At 41.4% G+C, this 17,618-nt stretch overlaps 1 protein-coding gene across 2 annotated transcripts in view; it reads right to left on the bottom strand.

Moving 5' to 3' along the window:
* arhgef10 (Rho guanine nucleotide exchange factor (GEF) 10) overlaps positions 1-17,618 on the bottom strand; it is a 58,008-nt gene that overhangs the window by 24,899 nt on the left and 15,491 nt on the right. Inside the window, exons 4-20 of one of the 2 annotated variants that reach the window (XM_033642154.2) lie at positions 16,303-16,647; positions 15,242-15,278; positions 14,515-14,603; positions 14,122-14,178; positions 13,484-13,671; positions 12,395-12,511; positions 11,621-11,732; positions 11,330-11,442; positions 11,157-11,234; positions 10,897-11,076; positions 9,560-9,676; positions 9,245-9,337; positions 8,567-8,737; positions 7,725-7,870; positions 6,824-7,008; positions 2,127-2,242; positions 26-153 (exon numbers count right to left, since the gene is read on the bottom strand). In XM_033642154.2, the coding sequence (XP_033498045.1) occupies positions 26-153; positions 2,127-2,242; positions 6,824-7,008; positions 7,725-7,870; positions 8,567-8,737; positions 9,245-9,337; positions 9,560-9,676; positions 10,897-11,076; positions 11,157-11,234; positions 11,330-11,442; positions 11,621-11,732; positions 12,395-12,511; positions 13,484-13,671; positions 14,122-14,178; positions 14,515-14,603; positions 15,242-15,278; positions 16,303-16,647 (2,272 nt within the window). The remainder of the gene's footprint in view (positions 1-25; positions 154-2,126; positions 2,243-6,823; positions 7,009-7,724; positions 7,871-8,566; positions 8,738-9,244; positions 9,338-9,559; positions 9,677-10,896; positions 11,077-11,156; positions 11,235-11,329; positions 11,443-11,620; positions 11,733-12,394; positions 12,512-13,483; positions 13,672-14,121; positions 14,179-14,514; positions 14,604-15,241; positions 15,279-16,302; positions 16,648-17,618) is intronic. The other variant, XM_033642156.2, reaches the window with a different exon arrangement.

The raw sequence follows: 17,618 nt of genomic DNA, 5'->3' as shown, positions 1-17,618 counted from the left end.
ATATGCATGTGTGTAAAACACAAACTTGTCATGTTTGCCAGGCAGCTGGAGTTGGATCCGACACCGGTCAGCTGCCCTGATCTCTTCCTCCTTCTTCAGTATCAGCCTCTGGAGACCTGATACCCAATCCTGCGCCACTGTGGGGTTTACATTCTGTACACAAGGATATTTGGGGGATAGATAGAAAAAAATAGAGGTAAAGAGAGGGAGGAAAAGAGTCAAGAAATTAAGGGGAAAAATAAGAGTGTGAGAGAAAGAACGGTTTAGGGATGGGATCATGACTGGGAACAGGAATGTGATAAATGTACTTCAGAGCATTTAAACATCATAAAAGCCACATTTATTTAAAGACATTCATTTACATTGTGTGGCACAAAGATAAAAAAACCTGCCACTGTAATGCAGTCCAGTAAATTACATTCACACATATTTCTGAGGCTGCGGTATGTGGAGTTTTTGTTTTAGACTGCATTATAATGGACTGTAAGTGGTTTCGAGTATCTTTGCTCCTCCATATATGGAAATACGATACGTCTTAATTACATCCTTCACTCCACTCGCATATATACTTTTCTTGCAATCAGTGAAGACTGCTTTATAGATCGTCAGTGGATCAGTTTTGATGGAAGCAATCTGAAATTTGGCCTTAAAGGAATACTTCACCCCCCAAAATAACCATTGGTATATCAGTTACTCACTCAATGTTACATTGAATTTGTGAAGAAGATTTTGTTTTTCTCACTAACCTACATGGTGAAAAAGGAATCCCAAAACACTGAAAATTCTTGCTCAATTGAAGTTAATGGGGGCCATGTTTACCAACAGCAAAACTATGTCAAAATATCCATTTACAAACTCTCAAACAACTCCTCCAATGGGGAACTGAACTGAAAGTGAAACTTATCTATGCTCTCTTCAAAACCAGAATCCAAAAAAGCTGCTGGTCTACCACTGCCTTAATTAGTTAGTTTGTCTGTGTCAGCTCCTGTGTTTTTGGACTCTGGCTTTAAAGAAAGCATAGATAAGTTTCATTTTCAGTTTAGTTCCTTGACAGAAAGAGCCGTCTGTCGAGTTGTTTGAGAGTTTGTAACCAGACGTTTTGATATGAGGGTAAAAGCTGATCCCCTATGACTAAAAAAACAAAAATTTTCTCCATTTCTGGATTCTTCATTCATCAGAGTCATGTGAGAAAAACAGCCTTCACTAATTCATTCTAACACTAGGGGATTAATTAATATACAAATGGGTATTTGGTGACAGGGGGTGACAGCCTTGACCTTTCAACTCATGATTCCAAAATGTATGAAGAACATTTCAGTATATCTATTATTAAAATAGAGTCAGTACAATTTAGGCTATGAAATTTAGTGTTGAGGAAAATGCTTGGCTGTGCACAGCTCAAACATCCCACTCCTGTTTTTTTCCTTTCCTTTCCCATCAACCTCTCCATCCCTCCCTCCATCTCTGGGACACATGTCTCTCTGAGAGCCTCTCTGTTCACTCTGCCTCCCACTCTGCTTCTGACAGACCTACCAGCACAGCACAAACACAGCCTCGCACACATTCATGCTGCGCTGTGCAAACTAAGCCTCCGTCCCAAAAGCACAGACAGGCTTGTGTGTGGCCACATGATATGACAGGCTTGAACGGTGCAAATCAAGACTTAAGAGACTCCCAGTCTCCCAGAGACAAATTGCCCACGCCGGCACATTCCAACAGCTTAAACATTATATGTCTTCATAACAGCCCAGCCCTTATGGACCTCTGAGGGGGAAACACCATGAATGTGATTTTAAACCTCCTGAGGTACACGGCAGGAACATTTGTCTATGTCAACTTTTGGTAAGCTTCCAAGAATTTAAATAGACAGTATAACTGTTCCAGCTAACATTTGGTCAAAATAACACAAAAAACATCTACTCAGTTATTCATAACAAATTAGATTCACGACTTGTCTTGATTGTTTGCCTTTGTAATGACTTTAAACTTGATTTTCTTTTTACACTGACTCCCTTTCAGGCATGATAAACTGATGCTTCTCTGGATTAAATGAAGTATAGAGATGTATTGAGTTCCACTGATGTATTTCTAACTCAATGCTTGTGTTTAGCACAGTCATACAGTACCTGGTAGTTCCCTTTGAGGCTGCCGATCATGCCGGAGATCTGGTTCACCAGGCTGAGGTCATGGATTAGGTTCTGCAGATCTTGATACAACTGGCCTGGGCCCATGTACAACTTGTCTACACAGAAACATACAAAAGCAAAGTATTAACCAATGTCTTGTTTTCGGCATTTCAGAACTTTTACACTGCAAATAAACGTCCAGTGGATGTGAAGCTACGCTGGCTGTTCCAAAATGAAATGTTCAAATTTAGTCACAAAGCTTTAATGGAGATTGTCAACTCACAGATAGCAGTGACTCATAGATATACATTCCCACGCATACACAACCGAGAGGGAGCAAGTAAATTGAACTGAGACCTAAAAAGCGGTGACAGTCGCCTTATAGAAAGTTGGATACATAAGCAGCAATGAGTGAGGCCAGACTGATGAGAGACACAGTTAAAATTGGACTAACAAAGATCAATAAAGGCCAATCAGTCAGTTTCCCACGGGGAGCTGTGACAGCTCTGCAAACTTGGCAGTGATTCTCACCAGTGTGCCCGCTTGTTCACAAGAACATTATGATCTCGTGTTTGCTTTCAGAGGCCACGCAGATATTGCGATTTTCAGTGTCAGCATATATCATTCTGTCTGTTCTTTGCTTGTGTACCGACTGTATGTGTGCTGAAATATGTATGCAGTTAGGTATCTGTCTCTCATCATTTTTGCATTCAAAATATCAAACCTAATGAACGTATGTGATGTGATGAGAGCGGTTACTGTGTTGTTGTCCTGTGTCAAGAGGAAACAAGGGTTTGCTTTGTGCACAGTGCTGCACAGAACACAACTACATAGCTCATCAAAGGTTTGGCAGGCCTTCCTCTCTTTATCTCTCTCTCTCACACACACATACACACAATCATAAAGATAATCATGAAGAACAGTTTGCATAGAGTACAGGGGTTACGCCAGTTGGTTGGCGAAAACTGTCAACAGACAAGTTATCAAGGGCATTCAATTAAAATGTACAGAGCTCTTTCAAATTAAAACCTCATGGCAAACACTTCAGTGTACACAACATGGCCATTCAGAGTGTGCATCGGTGAACAAACAGTTAAAGAGTCTTTGGCACCAGAATGACTTTGTTTGCTTCTGCCATTCTACTTTCTCTTCTCCCTTCCCTTCCTTCTCCTCCTCCTCCTCCTCTTCTACAATAGTCACAGAATCTGCCTGGCGCTCCAGTTCCATGGCAACCCAGTACAGTGCTCTCCTGAAGGTCTCGCTGACTGGGAATTCAGGGGACATTTTACCCCCATTTGTGCATCACTACAATCTGCATTTGTAGGTGGTCTCTGGGAGAATTGCTCTAAAATGTCGCCCTCTGGGTTTGTATACAAGAGGCTACTCTGAGACACCAAAATTCTGTCGCTCTTACACATGCATGGGCACCCCTGCACACAAAAGCACACACTGAACACAGCAGGCCTGCAGTAGTTTATATGGGTTTTGGATTTCATTGATGTTTTCATGGTCAGTGATTCATGTCACTGGATCCAATCATAGCCGCCCTTCAATACATCTGTAAGTTAGGTTTTACTTACATAAACCATAAATAGGATCAAATAATAAAGGTGTTGCTGGAGTGTGGTGTGCACTTTTGTTGCCATATTTTTGTGTTTTTCATTTCGCTAACCGCTTTCTCTAATGGAGCTGTATGCAATTTTCATGGCTCATCCTTCTCAGCAAAGGCTGACACACAGGGGGTTGAATTCAGGTCAGGGCAGAAATGCTGAATAAACCTCGCATGCTTGTTCCATGGCGTGTAATGCTTGGAGCGAGTACAACTACAACAGTTCATTTATAACCAAAATCATATGATAAAGTGCTATCTTGGGATTCTACTTAATATTACTCAATACTGGCATTGTTTAATAACAAATAAGTGATTGAGCTTTATATTTTGCAATATCCCTGTGCATGATTTGAGTTCAAATCAAACAGGCAAGTAGTTTGAATCTATTTCTTTTTATTCTACTCTGTTAATAAAAGGCCCTACGACCTATGCATGACAATATTTCATCCCTCTTCTCAACTATCTTTTACTGTATATTATCTTAATTTAATAATACAGATAACACACAACTGAATTGATCATTCCCACAGACAAAACGGGCACTGTGTAACTCATTTCAACCCGGGTCCAACTTCCTGAATAGCTCTTTGTGAGAGTGCCAAATGCCACGAGTTTTCTAACAAAACAGGCCTGGCAGCATCACTGGAAACACACCAGTCATCTCAGCAGTTACACACTTCTTAAAACAAACAATATATCTACAAATTACATACTAACTGTAAGCAGCAGGAAAAAAGTAACGGGCTGCATGGTGGTCTGATTGCTATGCAGTGTGGAGAAGAGTTGAACTAAGCAGACAGACACGAAAAGAGGTGACATCATATGCTGGAGAGCCTTTTCATTGTCTTCTAGCAGCCTGGTCACCGAGCTGCTTTTGGCTGCGCACAGTTGACTGAGGAACAATTGTTTCCACTTGTTAAAAGTTCCTGGACAATGCACACATTTGTATGCGCACACATATTCCGAAAGACACACACAGAGCAGAAGTTGGTGGGGGAATAACTAAATCAGAAAGAGGTAACTGAGTTAAGGTCATTAAGTTTTTATTGAGGAATATAAATAAGTCCTGTTATAAGAGCCAAACAATATACTTGAGACCCATATGGCCTCCCTCAGGCCGATAAGGAGTGTGTGCACACACTTGTATCATCACATCGGGTTAAGATGTGGCCCTGAACCTGTCTGTCAGCTGCAGCCTTAGGAAAACCCTACAGTAAGACCAGATGTTGTTCAGTTCTGTCTGTGCCATCTGTTACCTACACTCTTGCAATTGCTGGACTTTATATATAGCTCAGTGAAGTATCAGAGAGAGACAGGTGGCCTGGCAGGAGATGGATGCAACAGAGAGTGCACTGAGTGTGCACTTGTATCACTTGATTTCATTACAGTTGAAATATATGGGTTGAAGTATATCCTTTCTTGACTATCAATGAACATTTATCTTTCAGTAATCAAACATGGCAGATGAACTATATGCCATCGTACATAAAAATACATCACAGGATTTCTCAAAAGATAAATGCAGTGAGTATCTTAGTGGTAGTGACTTCAGCCCACTAGCATTGGCAATTGAAAGAGTGACCCTCTTACCTCACCTTGAATACAAACCACCTTTGACAGACCGAGGATAACACAGTATCAGAGCACTCACCACCCCAGCAAAGTGCAGTACCATTACTTTGGCACAAACTTGTACACAAAAAAAGAAATCTACATCCTAGAATAAAAACTGCAGTGCTGTTACCACAAAAATATACACTTTCGTTATGCCTCTTGTTTGTCAGAAATGGGCCTTTTAAAGTGGCTGAGCAGCTGTCTGCGACTGAGGAAAACCCAGTGGAAAGACTGAAATCACTGGACACGGCAGCCAGCGGACCAGAGGATTGCAGAGGGGAAAAATACTCACACTCAAGAGTTGGATGGCCTTTGCGGGAATGACACCATTTTAGAAATGTCTGTGAATGTCCAGCAAGAAACAACTATTTATTCTACGTATTCTTAATGTAGGAAAAAGTTCTGTTAGTTTATTGAAAGAATGCATCACCCACAAAATGATCATCTGTGTATCAATTCCTCACCCTGTGTTACCATGAATTTGTGAGGAAAATTTTACTTTCCTCACATGCCTCCATGGTGAATGAAGAACCCAAAAACTGAGAAAATTCTGGATGAATCCGAATAAAAGAGGGCCACGTTTAACACAAGCAAAACTACATCAAATCCTTGCTTTACAAATTGTCACACAACTCGTGCAGTTCAGTCCAAGTATCATTTATCCAGTCGTATGTTCAGCACTTCCCAAACACATGCATTTTTGACAAAACCTTACAATTTAAAACACCTCAGCATACAAGTAGCGTGCCTGGGCAAGCGTGTGTGTGTTGAACTCTACTTGCATTCCACTGAGCAGAGTTCAAATGCTAGCCATCCATGCCTGAGACTGTCTATACATAAGTGTTTTAAATAGTAAGGTTTTAACAAGTGTTTACCAATAGATACATGAGACTTGGATTACACTGCAGCAGTTGTGTGAGAGTTTGTTTGTAAACCCCATTTACTCCGATTCATCAAGAATGTTTTCTGTTTTAGGATTCTTCTATCATCAGGAAAACTTTTTCATCATGAATTCAGTGTAACACAGGGTGAGTAACTGATACACAAATTATCATTTTGTGGGCTAAGTATTCCTTTCAAATCATGCCACTCGATTTGTTTGATCCAACCATTCCAGATGCTGCAGGTAACATTTAAAATTATAGCCCTGGAGAGAGTCATACTTCAAAGCCACTTGACAACCTCTAAACTAGGTCTAAACAAGCTTAGACAGATATTCACCTTTCATCACCACAGAGAACTTTATTAACCAGTCATCAAGCACAAGCAGTTAACTAACCAGCAGGTGCTGACTCTTATCCCACAGTCTCAAATCCCCATGGCCTACTTTGCACTCCAACAACTCAGCTAATTGAACTCTCATACCTTCTCTACCAGACCTTTTGCCCCCCATTGACAGAGAAAGAAACAGTGCCAAAAACAGACAGGAATGCTGATTTAAAATAGCAGAATGTGACACTGTGGTTCATACTTGGCTTAGCGTTGATGACCACCTTCTCCCCAGAATGAGATGTTGGGTAGCGGCTGTTGTCGGCCATGTCCTCGCTGGATCCAAACTCGACCACTTCCACGAAGCTCAAAGGCACGCTCCACTTAAGAAGGAACTTCTGGTCAAGGGGGGCATTGCCACTGCCACTCCCACTGCCATCCTGACATCTGGACAGAGCAGAAAGAAGGTCACATGTCAAAGGGGCTCTGGTTGATATTGTTCCTAACACCTTGCTTATGGTGAAGAAATGTCACTTCTGAAATGTGTGAGGGGGAAATGTGAGTGCAAGAAAAGGTGAAGGTAAGAGAAGGGGAGGATTAACACCAGTGCAGTGGAGGAGGCCTTTGGGCGTCATGATTGAAAGACAGGAGGTAAATGTCACTCATCTGGAAAACCAATTTTTTGTAAAAGTCAGTGCATGTTTCCTAGAGGCAGTATGTGGCAACCAACATGGTACAATTACAGGATGAGAAGCTGAAAAGGAACGGGGCTCTCAATCACTCTTGGCTAAATAGCAAGCCACAGTGGGGACATACTGTATGGGTCCAAACCTACAGATTCAGTGTGGTCAAAAGTCACCCCAAGGACACCAGTGCTGTAACATACAGTGTTTACCATCTTTCTCTACACTTGGGAGTTTCAGTTAAATTCATATGAAGACAGATGTTAACTGTCAGGAAATCCTAGTTACATTAAACATTCCCTAACAGTGGGAAAAGAGAACTATACAAACGAGACCACAACAAAAATATACACTCAGCACTTAGTTTCTAAATCTGTAAAATGGTAAAGAGATTACAGGATATTGCACCCAAAGACAGGAAGGAGAAGGTGCAAATTAACGGAGAGATTAACAACAGGTTTGGTTCACAGTTGTTCTTACCGGATATTGGGCGTGGCACACATGAGAACATCATTGAGCAGGAAGAGGCGTCGCTCTTTGGTTTTGATGATTTCACCGCGCTCATTGGAGACCGTCTCCACCATGTCATCTGAGCGGATCAGGTAGCGGCTGCCATTACTCAGAAGCTATGGAATAGGGATGATAGGTCAGGACAAAAAGGAGTTTGGATCTCTGATTTTAGTGTTAGTTTCAGCACTAAGCTAACAACTCTCAAAATAAGTCTGGCAGGGAAAGTCAGTCACATGGCATCTCGCTCTTCTCTCCAAATGTTTTCTGTCATTTTCTACTGTGAAACCATCCACTTTGGGTAACAGCATATAATATAAGGCTATCAACTGTGAATCTCAGCAATTAAAGGCCATGAAGAACAAAAACTCCTTTGCCCCATGTAGGGTATCTTGTAAACACATGTTTCGGCACAGATGCCAGAGTGGGTGGCCGCAGAGAGACAAATAATTACACCTTGGGGAAAGCTGGTAGCTGGTGATGTGCATATGTGCGAAGCCGTGCGCTAAAAATATGCTATTCAGGCAAGAGAATACTTGAGAAAATGTGAAGCTCAAGTGCCTGATGGCCGCCCACACTGGGACAGAGAGAAATGCCACAGCATATGCTAAAAGAATCAAACATCAGCCAAAAATTCGCACACTGACTGAGCAATGGGTGCATCATCAACTCTAACCACTTCCTCAATCGGCATACTTTAAAAAAAGCACATAACAAAGACTCCTGTCTCCTGTCCACAAAGCTACTGCATCATACTGTACAGTTCAAACTAAAACCAAGCATGTCAGGGCACATGTACTGAGCAGTGGGCAGACCTTGTTGAGGTAGCGTTCATTCATGGCCTTTGCAATGTGACGGATCTCGCAGCGCTGGTCGGCTTCCCTCTTCTTTTCGTTGAGCTTCTCTGCCAACGTCTCCAGTTCGGTCAGGGCCATCTGTAGGGGCAGACGGTCTGCATGACCCACTGGTGTGTTCTTCAACATGTCCTGATGAGGATGCACAGAGAAGCCATACATTAGTCAGTCATTCCCTTATTATGGACAAATTAATTCATTAATGGAAAAAACCTGTACCTGTAAAACTCCCCAAATCTGCATAGTGGCGAAATCATGATGTCCCCTTCTCATTTACTTTTCTATATCTACAGTATATAGCACATATACTCATGACAGATGAAGTTAAATGAACCAGTGCAGTCCATAAACTGCTGTTATACATGTTTATACTTAAAAAATAAAGCAATCCAGTGTCCTATATTTTTTCTGAGGTTTCCTGCAAGAGGCACAGGAGAAGTAAATGTGCCAGGGCAGGATTAAAAGAGATCTGAGGAAACCATTTCCCCTCAGAGCCTCCCCTTGAAGTCAGCACTTTGAAAAACAATGTGCCTTGATTTATGTGCATGGTTCTCCCTCTGCTGGCGGATGTTTATACCACACCGTCTTCTGTTCACTGAAGTTCATTGTTACAGAGCTCAGCATGATAATTCATTATACCTGAAGGAGCAGAATGAACTGTGGGAATCTCTGGATGGGTTTCATCATCAGGCCATACAAAGTCATTCGGTCGCTGCTGGTCTCCTGACGATGCTGCGGGTAAAGAAGACCGGTTACTGTAGGGAAATGAAGAAACAATCTAAAGAGGAAGTGATGGAATAAAAATCATGCTAAGAGGGCACAGAATTGCATTAACCAGGCTCATTCATGTACTCTGTCGATTTATTGTGCTTTTTTGTGAGGAAATTATTCTACGTCTTGAATTTAACTGTAGTTCCACTGTTAGTTTAACATGTTTCTGCGTTTTTCTCAAACCTTAAGGAACTCCAGGAAGCCAGGTTTGGAGGCGCACGTCTTCCTTACCACTGCCATTGCAGTGCTGAAGTTGTTCACGTACTCACAGTAGGCATCCAGCACCATGGACTTTGAGAACTGTTGAGAAACACATATGTTTAAACACATTAACCACTTGCAGCAACATACCAATGGTGTGAATCTTCTTCACTGACTCTAGCAGTGGATGATTCACTGTCTAAGCCAGCGGGGGCTGAAACCTCTCTCTTTAAGTCAGTCTTGAAAGGGTCTGATTCATCCACTGTTAGCTCACCTAACACCACTGAGCTAGCGTTACAGCACAGCCAATGAGCACGCAATTACTGTGAACATGTCATGCTGTCACAAGCATGATTTAAGTGTGTTTTCTGTAATTCTGCAGTTTTATGATGGGATAAGAACTGTGAGGTGACAGAGGGCAGTGAGCAGACTACATCTGGGTCTCACTGCTCATCTGATGTCATGCCAGGGGTCAATTTCCATACAGGCAGAAGGAAGTGAAGTGGTCAGCAGGACTGTGGGAGATGAGGTCTTTTGTTTTGAAGATTCCAGCCCATGAGTTGCTAAGCAGCCAAAGACAAGAGGAGGGTGGAGTACATACTACGAGAGAACAGAGTGTAGCTGTTGGTTTCTGCATGAGAGCACATGTCTTTGACATGAAGTAAGACAGAAGAAAGGGAGGAGTCGGGCTGTGCCGCATGTCATGTAAATGTCAAACTGATTCAAAATCGGTTGGATTCAGGGAATTCATGGGTACCACAGCTAATGTAGACTGTTTATGTTTAATATAGGGGTTAAGTTCTTGTTAACAGGCTTTAGAAGTACAGCCCCAGTGTTACATGCTGTGGTGTGTTTTGTGTTATTTCCCCACTCCCTGTTTCTCTTTTGGTAACACCTTCTCCGTCCTCACGCTGCAGTGACTGGTTGCTTTGATGATTATGAATGTGCTGGTTAAAAAATCTGAAGCAATGACCACTGGGTGTCAGTGGGCCAGTCGGCAGCTTTAGGGCAGTGTGGTGGTTGCTTACCAGTTGAGACTCGTTGTGCACTGGAGTTGGTAATCTTAACTTCTTTATGGGAGGAAGTTTGTTGTTCATTTTGTATTAAACCTTTTGCTTCTCAACGGAGAAAGTAATCTGATGTTTTAGTGTCACTATCTTTTGTTTTTGAAGAAAGTATTTTTTGTTTAACCTTGTTGAACCCTTTGTTTTTGTTTTTAAACATATTTCCGCTTGTCTTGAATCTTCTTCCCCCGTTTCATTTCATTGTTACTCCTCTCATCCCCCAGGGGTAATTGAGGAACGGAACACCCAGCTTACTGATGCAACAAAGACGTCCCCGATCATTTCCAGGCTGTCCCACTCAGCGACGCGGCTCGCCAAGGCAATCTGGAACAGGAAGTGGCACTGCAGGATCTCACGCACACGATAGAAGGTCATCTTCAGTTTCCTGTCGCTCAGCAGCCTCGGCTCTATCTGGGACAGGGGCTTCTCATATTGCTGATGAGGCGGAAAACAGGAACTGTAAGAACAAACTTTTCCAAGTGGATTTGACAATCACTGCAGCGGGACTTTCATACCTCTAATATCCTTTTCAGTGCATCAAGGTAGTTCTTTTCACTCTCCAATATAGATCCCAATATACATCTTCTCACCAGCTGTATGGGGAAAACACCAAATCATTGATTGTCTTAAACAGCAAATTCCCACAGTAGAGAGTGACATAGATTAAAAGTTGAAGGGCATTTATTACCTGTTGCTGTGAAAGACCCTCTGGTGCCGGACACAGCACTGGCTCAACATTGAAACAGTCCACCTCAATAAAGAGTTCAGACTCTTCATCCTCAAAACAGGCTGACTTCCTCTCTGGAAGATTAAGAAGAGAGAGCAAGTACATAAATATAAGAACAAACAAATCATCATTTTGAAGAGAAAGGAAAATGCTGCCCTGTTCACATTAATACTGATTTAACATCAACAGAGGAGCTTAAGAGGAAATGTGTATAGCTCAAGTTTATGAAGGCAAACATAAAGGTTTACATACCATTACAGAATGACTTGGTCTTGATGAAAGAGCGTCCCTTCTTCACTGCAGCTTTGGTTTTCTCAAGCCCATCTTTGGTCCCTTCTTTAGCTGCTTTCACCAGCTTTTGCATCTTTGGTGAGACAAAATACACTATTACAGTATCTGTATCGCAGAAGTAACACACAGTATTTTCTTTTATAGTTAAAAATATCAATCCCAGGTTAAGTTTAGTTTCCTTTGTCTAAACCTATGACAAAAAAGCTACTGAACTGAGCTAAGCAGGACAGGAGCAGTGTTAGAGTAGTGATGAAGATGAACAGCAGATGATGGAATACAGGAGAGCCAAGTTGACCAGAGAATGACACGGTAAGTGGGACATCAGCTGAAAGCAACACAGTGCTTTAATACACGACGACTGATCTACATTGTAAGAGATACCGTAAATGCAACTTATATTTTCTGTTACAATATGCAACAGTTTATAGATACTTGGAATAGTAAAAGAATACAGTTGCTGGTGTCTCTGTTACTCAAAAATATATCTTGAGCTTTACAACCTGCGATGCATACACATATGGCGAGACAGGCAAGTGCAGCAGACAGGGAGCCAAATGAAACTGTATGCAAACCCATCACCAGTACCACCACCACCACCACAAGTCATTCACATCAGAGCAGGATGAGGGTACCAAGGCTGTGAGAGACGCCCAGAGTGGTTAGCTAGACTGAGAGTTAAGGGTTGGGACTACTTTGTCTAGCGCAGGCAGGCGAGGTGAGCCTCAGGTAGTTTACCTTCTGCTCGTGTTTCTGTTTTATCTGCTGCAGCTCTACCGTTCCCACTGTATTTGCCATTAGATCTTTCATCTTTTTCTCATAGTGTTCTTTCAAGCGTGTCAGATCTTGAGAGAGCTAAACAAAAGCAAAGCAGGCGTTACTGGTTATGGTTTTGGAATGACCTTGCACCTTAGATCCATAGAAATTCACTTAATCTTGATACGAGTGTTGCTAGATTGCTGACTCTATCCTCCAAAAAAAAAATTTTTTTTCTTTGCTTAACCCATTTATAGAGTGCATCTGGGGAAGAAATGTACTTTCCAGTGTGCATGACTTTCCTTGATCTGATTTTTTCCTTTATGGGGGCCACTGCAATATGGCACTTGCACAACATACTGGAAAATGAATACTGAAGTTGAATCACTGAAATCTGACTCAACTAAAATTATTATTACAGTGCCAGTTTCTGACAATTGTCTACAGCTACAGTACTGGCTGTTTTGTTTTTAATACCACAGTTTTTTCATTTAAGTTTTTATGTTCTCCTTTATTTCAACAACTTTCACAACAGTTGCATTCAAGTGTAAATAAATATTTATCAACTCACCACATGAAACATATAAAATGCAGTATAAAATAGCTGTCAAATCACTGGAGGCAGTTTTCACACACCAGTTTTAAAGGCCATTGGCATTTGGTGAGTTTTCAAGTTTCTTTTTCTTTTGGATTACTTTGAAGTAATCTTTCATTTCTGACCTTGGTACGCTGAAAACAAACTGAAGCTGAATTCTCAAAACCACAATCCAAAACATTACAGAATGCAGCAAGCTGACTGTAAGCCAGAATGATCTCAGGTCTGCAGAAGCAAATGCACTTTTGATTCCACATCAAATGCACAAATAGGACTGCACATCATCAAAATCTTGATCCACAAATAATTTGAGGTAATTTTGATTTAGGTTCAAATCAAGCACAAAAACACAGTGCAGTTACTTTGCTTCATCAACTGCTGTCATCTGCCCACCTACAGATGTACAGTGATACTGAGGTAAGAGTTTGTTGGCTGCAAGGCTAAAAGAGAAATGGGATGAGGATTGTTATACTCACATGGGTTTTCTTTTGAGGTGGCTTTCCTCTCATGAAGGCGTGGGGGAGGCCGTTCTCAGCGCGACCTTCCCCATCGCTGGCCTCGTCGTAGCTTTCAAACTCGCTAGAGCTCCAGCCATTGTCGAGGGAGCTGTTGCAGCCACCCTCCTCGCCGAGCTCCACGTCATCATAGATCATCTCATCTGGATCTGTACATGAAAACAGGGCAGACATAGAAAATGTAATTGCAAATACTATAGTTTGTTAATTACTTCATCAACTGTCAGTGGCGTAAACTTTAACTTGGAATAGCTTTGTTCTGTTTTACAAAACCGTATTACATCATAAGTTATTCGTGTTAGCACCCTCAGCAAAAATTGAGCGTTAAGAACTACTTGCTAAAATGATAAGCATAACAAAGGATAACACTAATTAAACTGTGTTTATTAATTGTACTGGATAACAAGCAGCAACCCTCAACATTCAGCATAATATTTTAATACAACAGCTTAAATGAATATTAAAATGTCCTTGTTTTAGACAATAGAAATTAGAACAATAGAAGTGAAATTGAGCGGCACTGACAGGCTTGAAGCAACAAACAGGAACTGAAATACTGAATCTGTGAAACTTAGCAAAGAAAAAGAAATTTCACAAACCTGTGTTGGAGTCAGAGTTCTCTCTGGGCACGTCATCATATATCACCTCATCTGGATCTGAAGCATACACAGAACCATTCACAATAATTAATGTGGGATTCCTCACATCACATAGCTCGGTAGTTCATATAACAAACAGGATGCAATGTAGAAGGGATCTGAAAGAAAGACCCTCGCAAGGGTTTGCTTCCTCAAAAGAACAGGGAAGGAAGTGTCTGGGAATTCAGTGGTGTCAAAAGAAAAAAAAAAGAAAAGATAATAGCACCCCTGAAGGCATGTACTGTGTGTGCAGAGGCAAGGACAGAGAACTGAAACAACAGCAGTATTCTTCTCATGGAAATTATACATGCATCTCTCACTAAATGTACGATTGTTGTGGATAACATTACTTACTTTCCATCCATGCAGTGTTGGCAGGATCAGATGCCCATTTAGCCAAAGCATCTTCTTCTCTAATAGGTGGATACTCTTCACTGAAAACACTTGAGAAAACATGCAAACACACATTTAGAACTCTGCAACAATTTGGTATTTTTATTGTCCACATAACGTCATAGAACCAAGAAATCTCTCTGTATTTTTTGTATTAATACAGTGATATTAACCTATATATAAAACCAGGGACGTGAGGATAGCAGCCATTACGAATATACTGACATGACTCCGTAACTATTACTGTAACTGAATATTGGATGTGTGCGACTATTTAATGCTGCTACCCTCACTTTTCAGTACCAGAATCACTAGTTGGTTAAACTTATTATCAATATTCTCACAGGAAATGGGAGGAGTTTGGATTAGCATGAGAGACTAAATGCCTGCTCATATCATCAGTGGGTCTCCCTCTTTCTCTTTCTTTCTCTCTTCCTCTTTCTCACACACACACACACACACACACAAACATGCACGTGCATCCTCAGACTCAATGGATAGAACCGCTTGCATGCGACCGGTGCAGTTACGCATCTGATATTCATTATGTTGTGCTCAATTTTGACTGTTTGAGTGTAAATAACGCTGTTAGAAACATACCTACTTAATAAACCTCTCTTAAATTATAGCTCTGAATGTACAATATGACTGGTACAGACATGCTCTAGCTGTATTGTATGCCACATACCTGTCAGCAGAGATGTTGGCAGTCCCCACCACAGTGACTGAGGGAGAAAAGGGAGAAAACATTACACAAAGAACACCTACAACACATTATGTTACTTTACATTACTGCTTTTAGGTCCCACAGTTCTCATAGAAACATGACATATTATTGTATATTACTGTTAAAAACAAAAAAGGTACTCTAGATTACTCTAGAATAAAATATATCATCATTATTATTAAGAAATCAGCACACTGCATGTCAAGCAATGACAAAAAACCTCCCCAGACTTAGAAGCTCTGTTGTAACTTCTGTCAGATACCACCAGATGTCACTGATGATTCCCCGTCTCCTAGATTACCTTTGCCATAGTCCAGATGATTTTTTTTCTCATAAACTTGCTTCTAAAATTGCACTTGACCCAATTTAAAATTCCATCATAGGATAAACCTTCTAATTTCCTACAGACCTGTCATGGCTAAAGTGATAACTAAAGCAAAGTGTCCTTGCTTTCATGGCCAGAACTCTCAGCTCACCACAACACTGCAAAAGTATACATAATTTCCAAGATCATCACACACATCTATGACTCTCTAAACTCTTTCACCAAAACATCTGAGTATTTCAATTTGGTGTGACCTTGCTAAGATAATTACAGTGTAATCAGACTCCGCAGCATACCAGGCCACAGGCTTGGACATGGCTACCGCTAGATTTTAGGGAAACCGGAAAATCCTCACAGCCAGCACAGATCTTTGGGGAGGGCTAAATTTAGTCCCTACTTCCTTGTGGCAAGGCTTCAGGAAAAACAAGAGAAAGGACAGAGGATAGAAGCAGCCGAGGCAGCATTTACGTGTCATGGCTTTATGTCTCTAGCTCTGAGTGCAGTGAGGAAAAAAGAGGAAGAATTTCACTCAAAGTAAAGAATTAACAGTGCTTTGTTATCCTGAGAATATTCTGTTGTTGTGGATGTTTTAAAATGAAACCCCTGAGCTACCTTATCATTATCATTATTAGCTTATGAATTATTATAATTATATTCAAGTATTTTAAGAATTTCCCTGCTGCAGGCTCTACTTTACCATCCTCTTCCATGGAGAGGTGTCGAATGATGACGGGTGTGGTGTAAGCCGGTGTGATGAGCGGCACACCCGAGGGGGTTGCATAGCCACAGGGCACTGGGACCGAGTATCCTGAAGTGATGCCAACAGGGCTGGTATGGATATCCTGGGATTCTCCTTCCCGTTCCTTGGGCTCTATTGGTGAGGAAGTGGCAGAGGAGGGTCCGTGCTGCTGCTCAAGCTGCTGCTGTTGGAAAGGAGTGATGTCAATCACAGAGTAGGGGTTGACTTTGCCCTGGGAGGAGGTCCTGGGGACAGCCTGTGGAGGGTGAGGGTCATCGACGGATGCAGCCTGGCCTTCGCTGCCTGGTGAGGGAAAGACAATACATAAGATGCAGTACAACAAAAACACATGATAGGCACAATGATATTGAGACAAAATACATGATAAGTTTACTTGTAATTACACAGTAACAAATTTGATTATTAATATACACATGTTACAACTACAGAAATAGACCCCCAGGGATTTGGTGTAAAAAGAGAGTCATTTCTGGATAGACACTAGGGCCGTAACGGTACATGTATTTGTGTCGAACTGTTCGGTACGCGACTTTCGGTTCGGCACGACCCTGTACCGAATTATTGGGCGCAGGATATTATTTTATTTTATTTTGTTTTATTTTAATTCCGTTTTTGCGAGCCGAACCATTTAAAATATCTAGTTCCCCGACAGACATAATTGAGTGACGGACCGAGTCCGACCGTAAATCTCCGCCTTCACTTTGTGCAGCGCATTCTCGCATTTTGACAATATGGCAAGTGAGCCTGACGAACCTGAAGACCCACCCGCAAACCTTAAGTCCTCCGTTCGGGAACACTTTGGTTTCAGGGTAAAATACAAAGATGGAAATAAACAAGTGGACAAGACAAAAGCAGTGTGCCGACACTACAGAACAGCGGTCGGGTATGTACTTGGAAACACGTCACCACCCGAGTTTGAACGTTAACGGGCACGACTAGAAAAAGCAATCTGGTGCAAACTTACGATATCGTCGTCGTTTAAAAAGAAAGAGCGTTTCCCTGACCATCGCGCTAAAGAAATAACCAACACCATTGGAGCTGAGTAAAATTGTTTAAGCTGCACTTTAGATATAAGCATGTTTTGTTTACTGCACTTTAACAAAGTGGGAAAGCTAAGTTCCTAGTAAAACTGAATCTGAGCAGGCTTTAAAGCTGACCAGCTGCACTATACTTTTTATTTTTATTGAGTAAAATTGTTTAAGCAGAAATTTATATTTATATTTTTCATTCAAAAAATGTGTTAAAAAAACAGC

This window comes from Epinephelus lanceolatus, chromosome 15 (genome assembly GCF_041903045.1).
Source record: "Epinephelus lanceolatus isolate andai-2023 chromosome 15, ASM4190304v1, whole genome shotgun sequence".
Classification (NCBI taxonomy): Eukaryota; Metazoa; Chordata; class Actinopteri; order Perciformes; family Serranidae; genus Epinephelus; species Epinephelus lanceolatus.
Note: the sequence above shows the minus strand (reverse complement) of the source record. Positions and strands in the feature narration are given on the sequence as shown.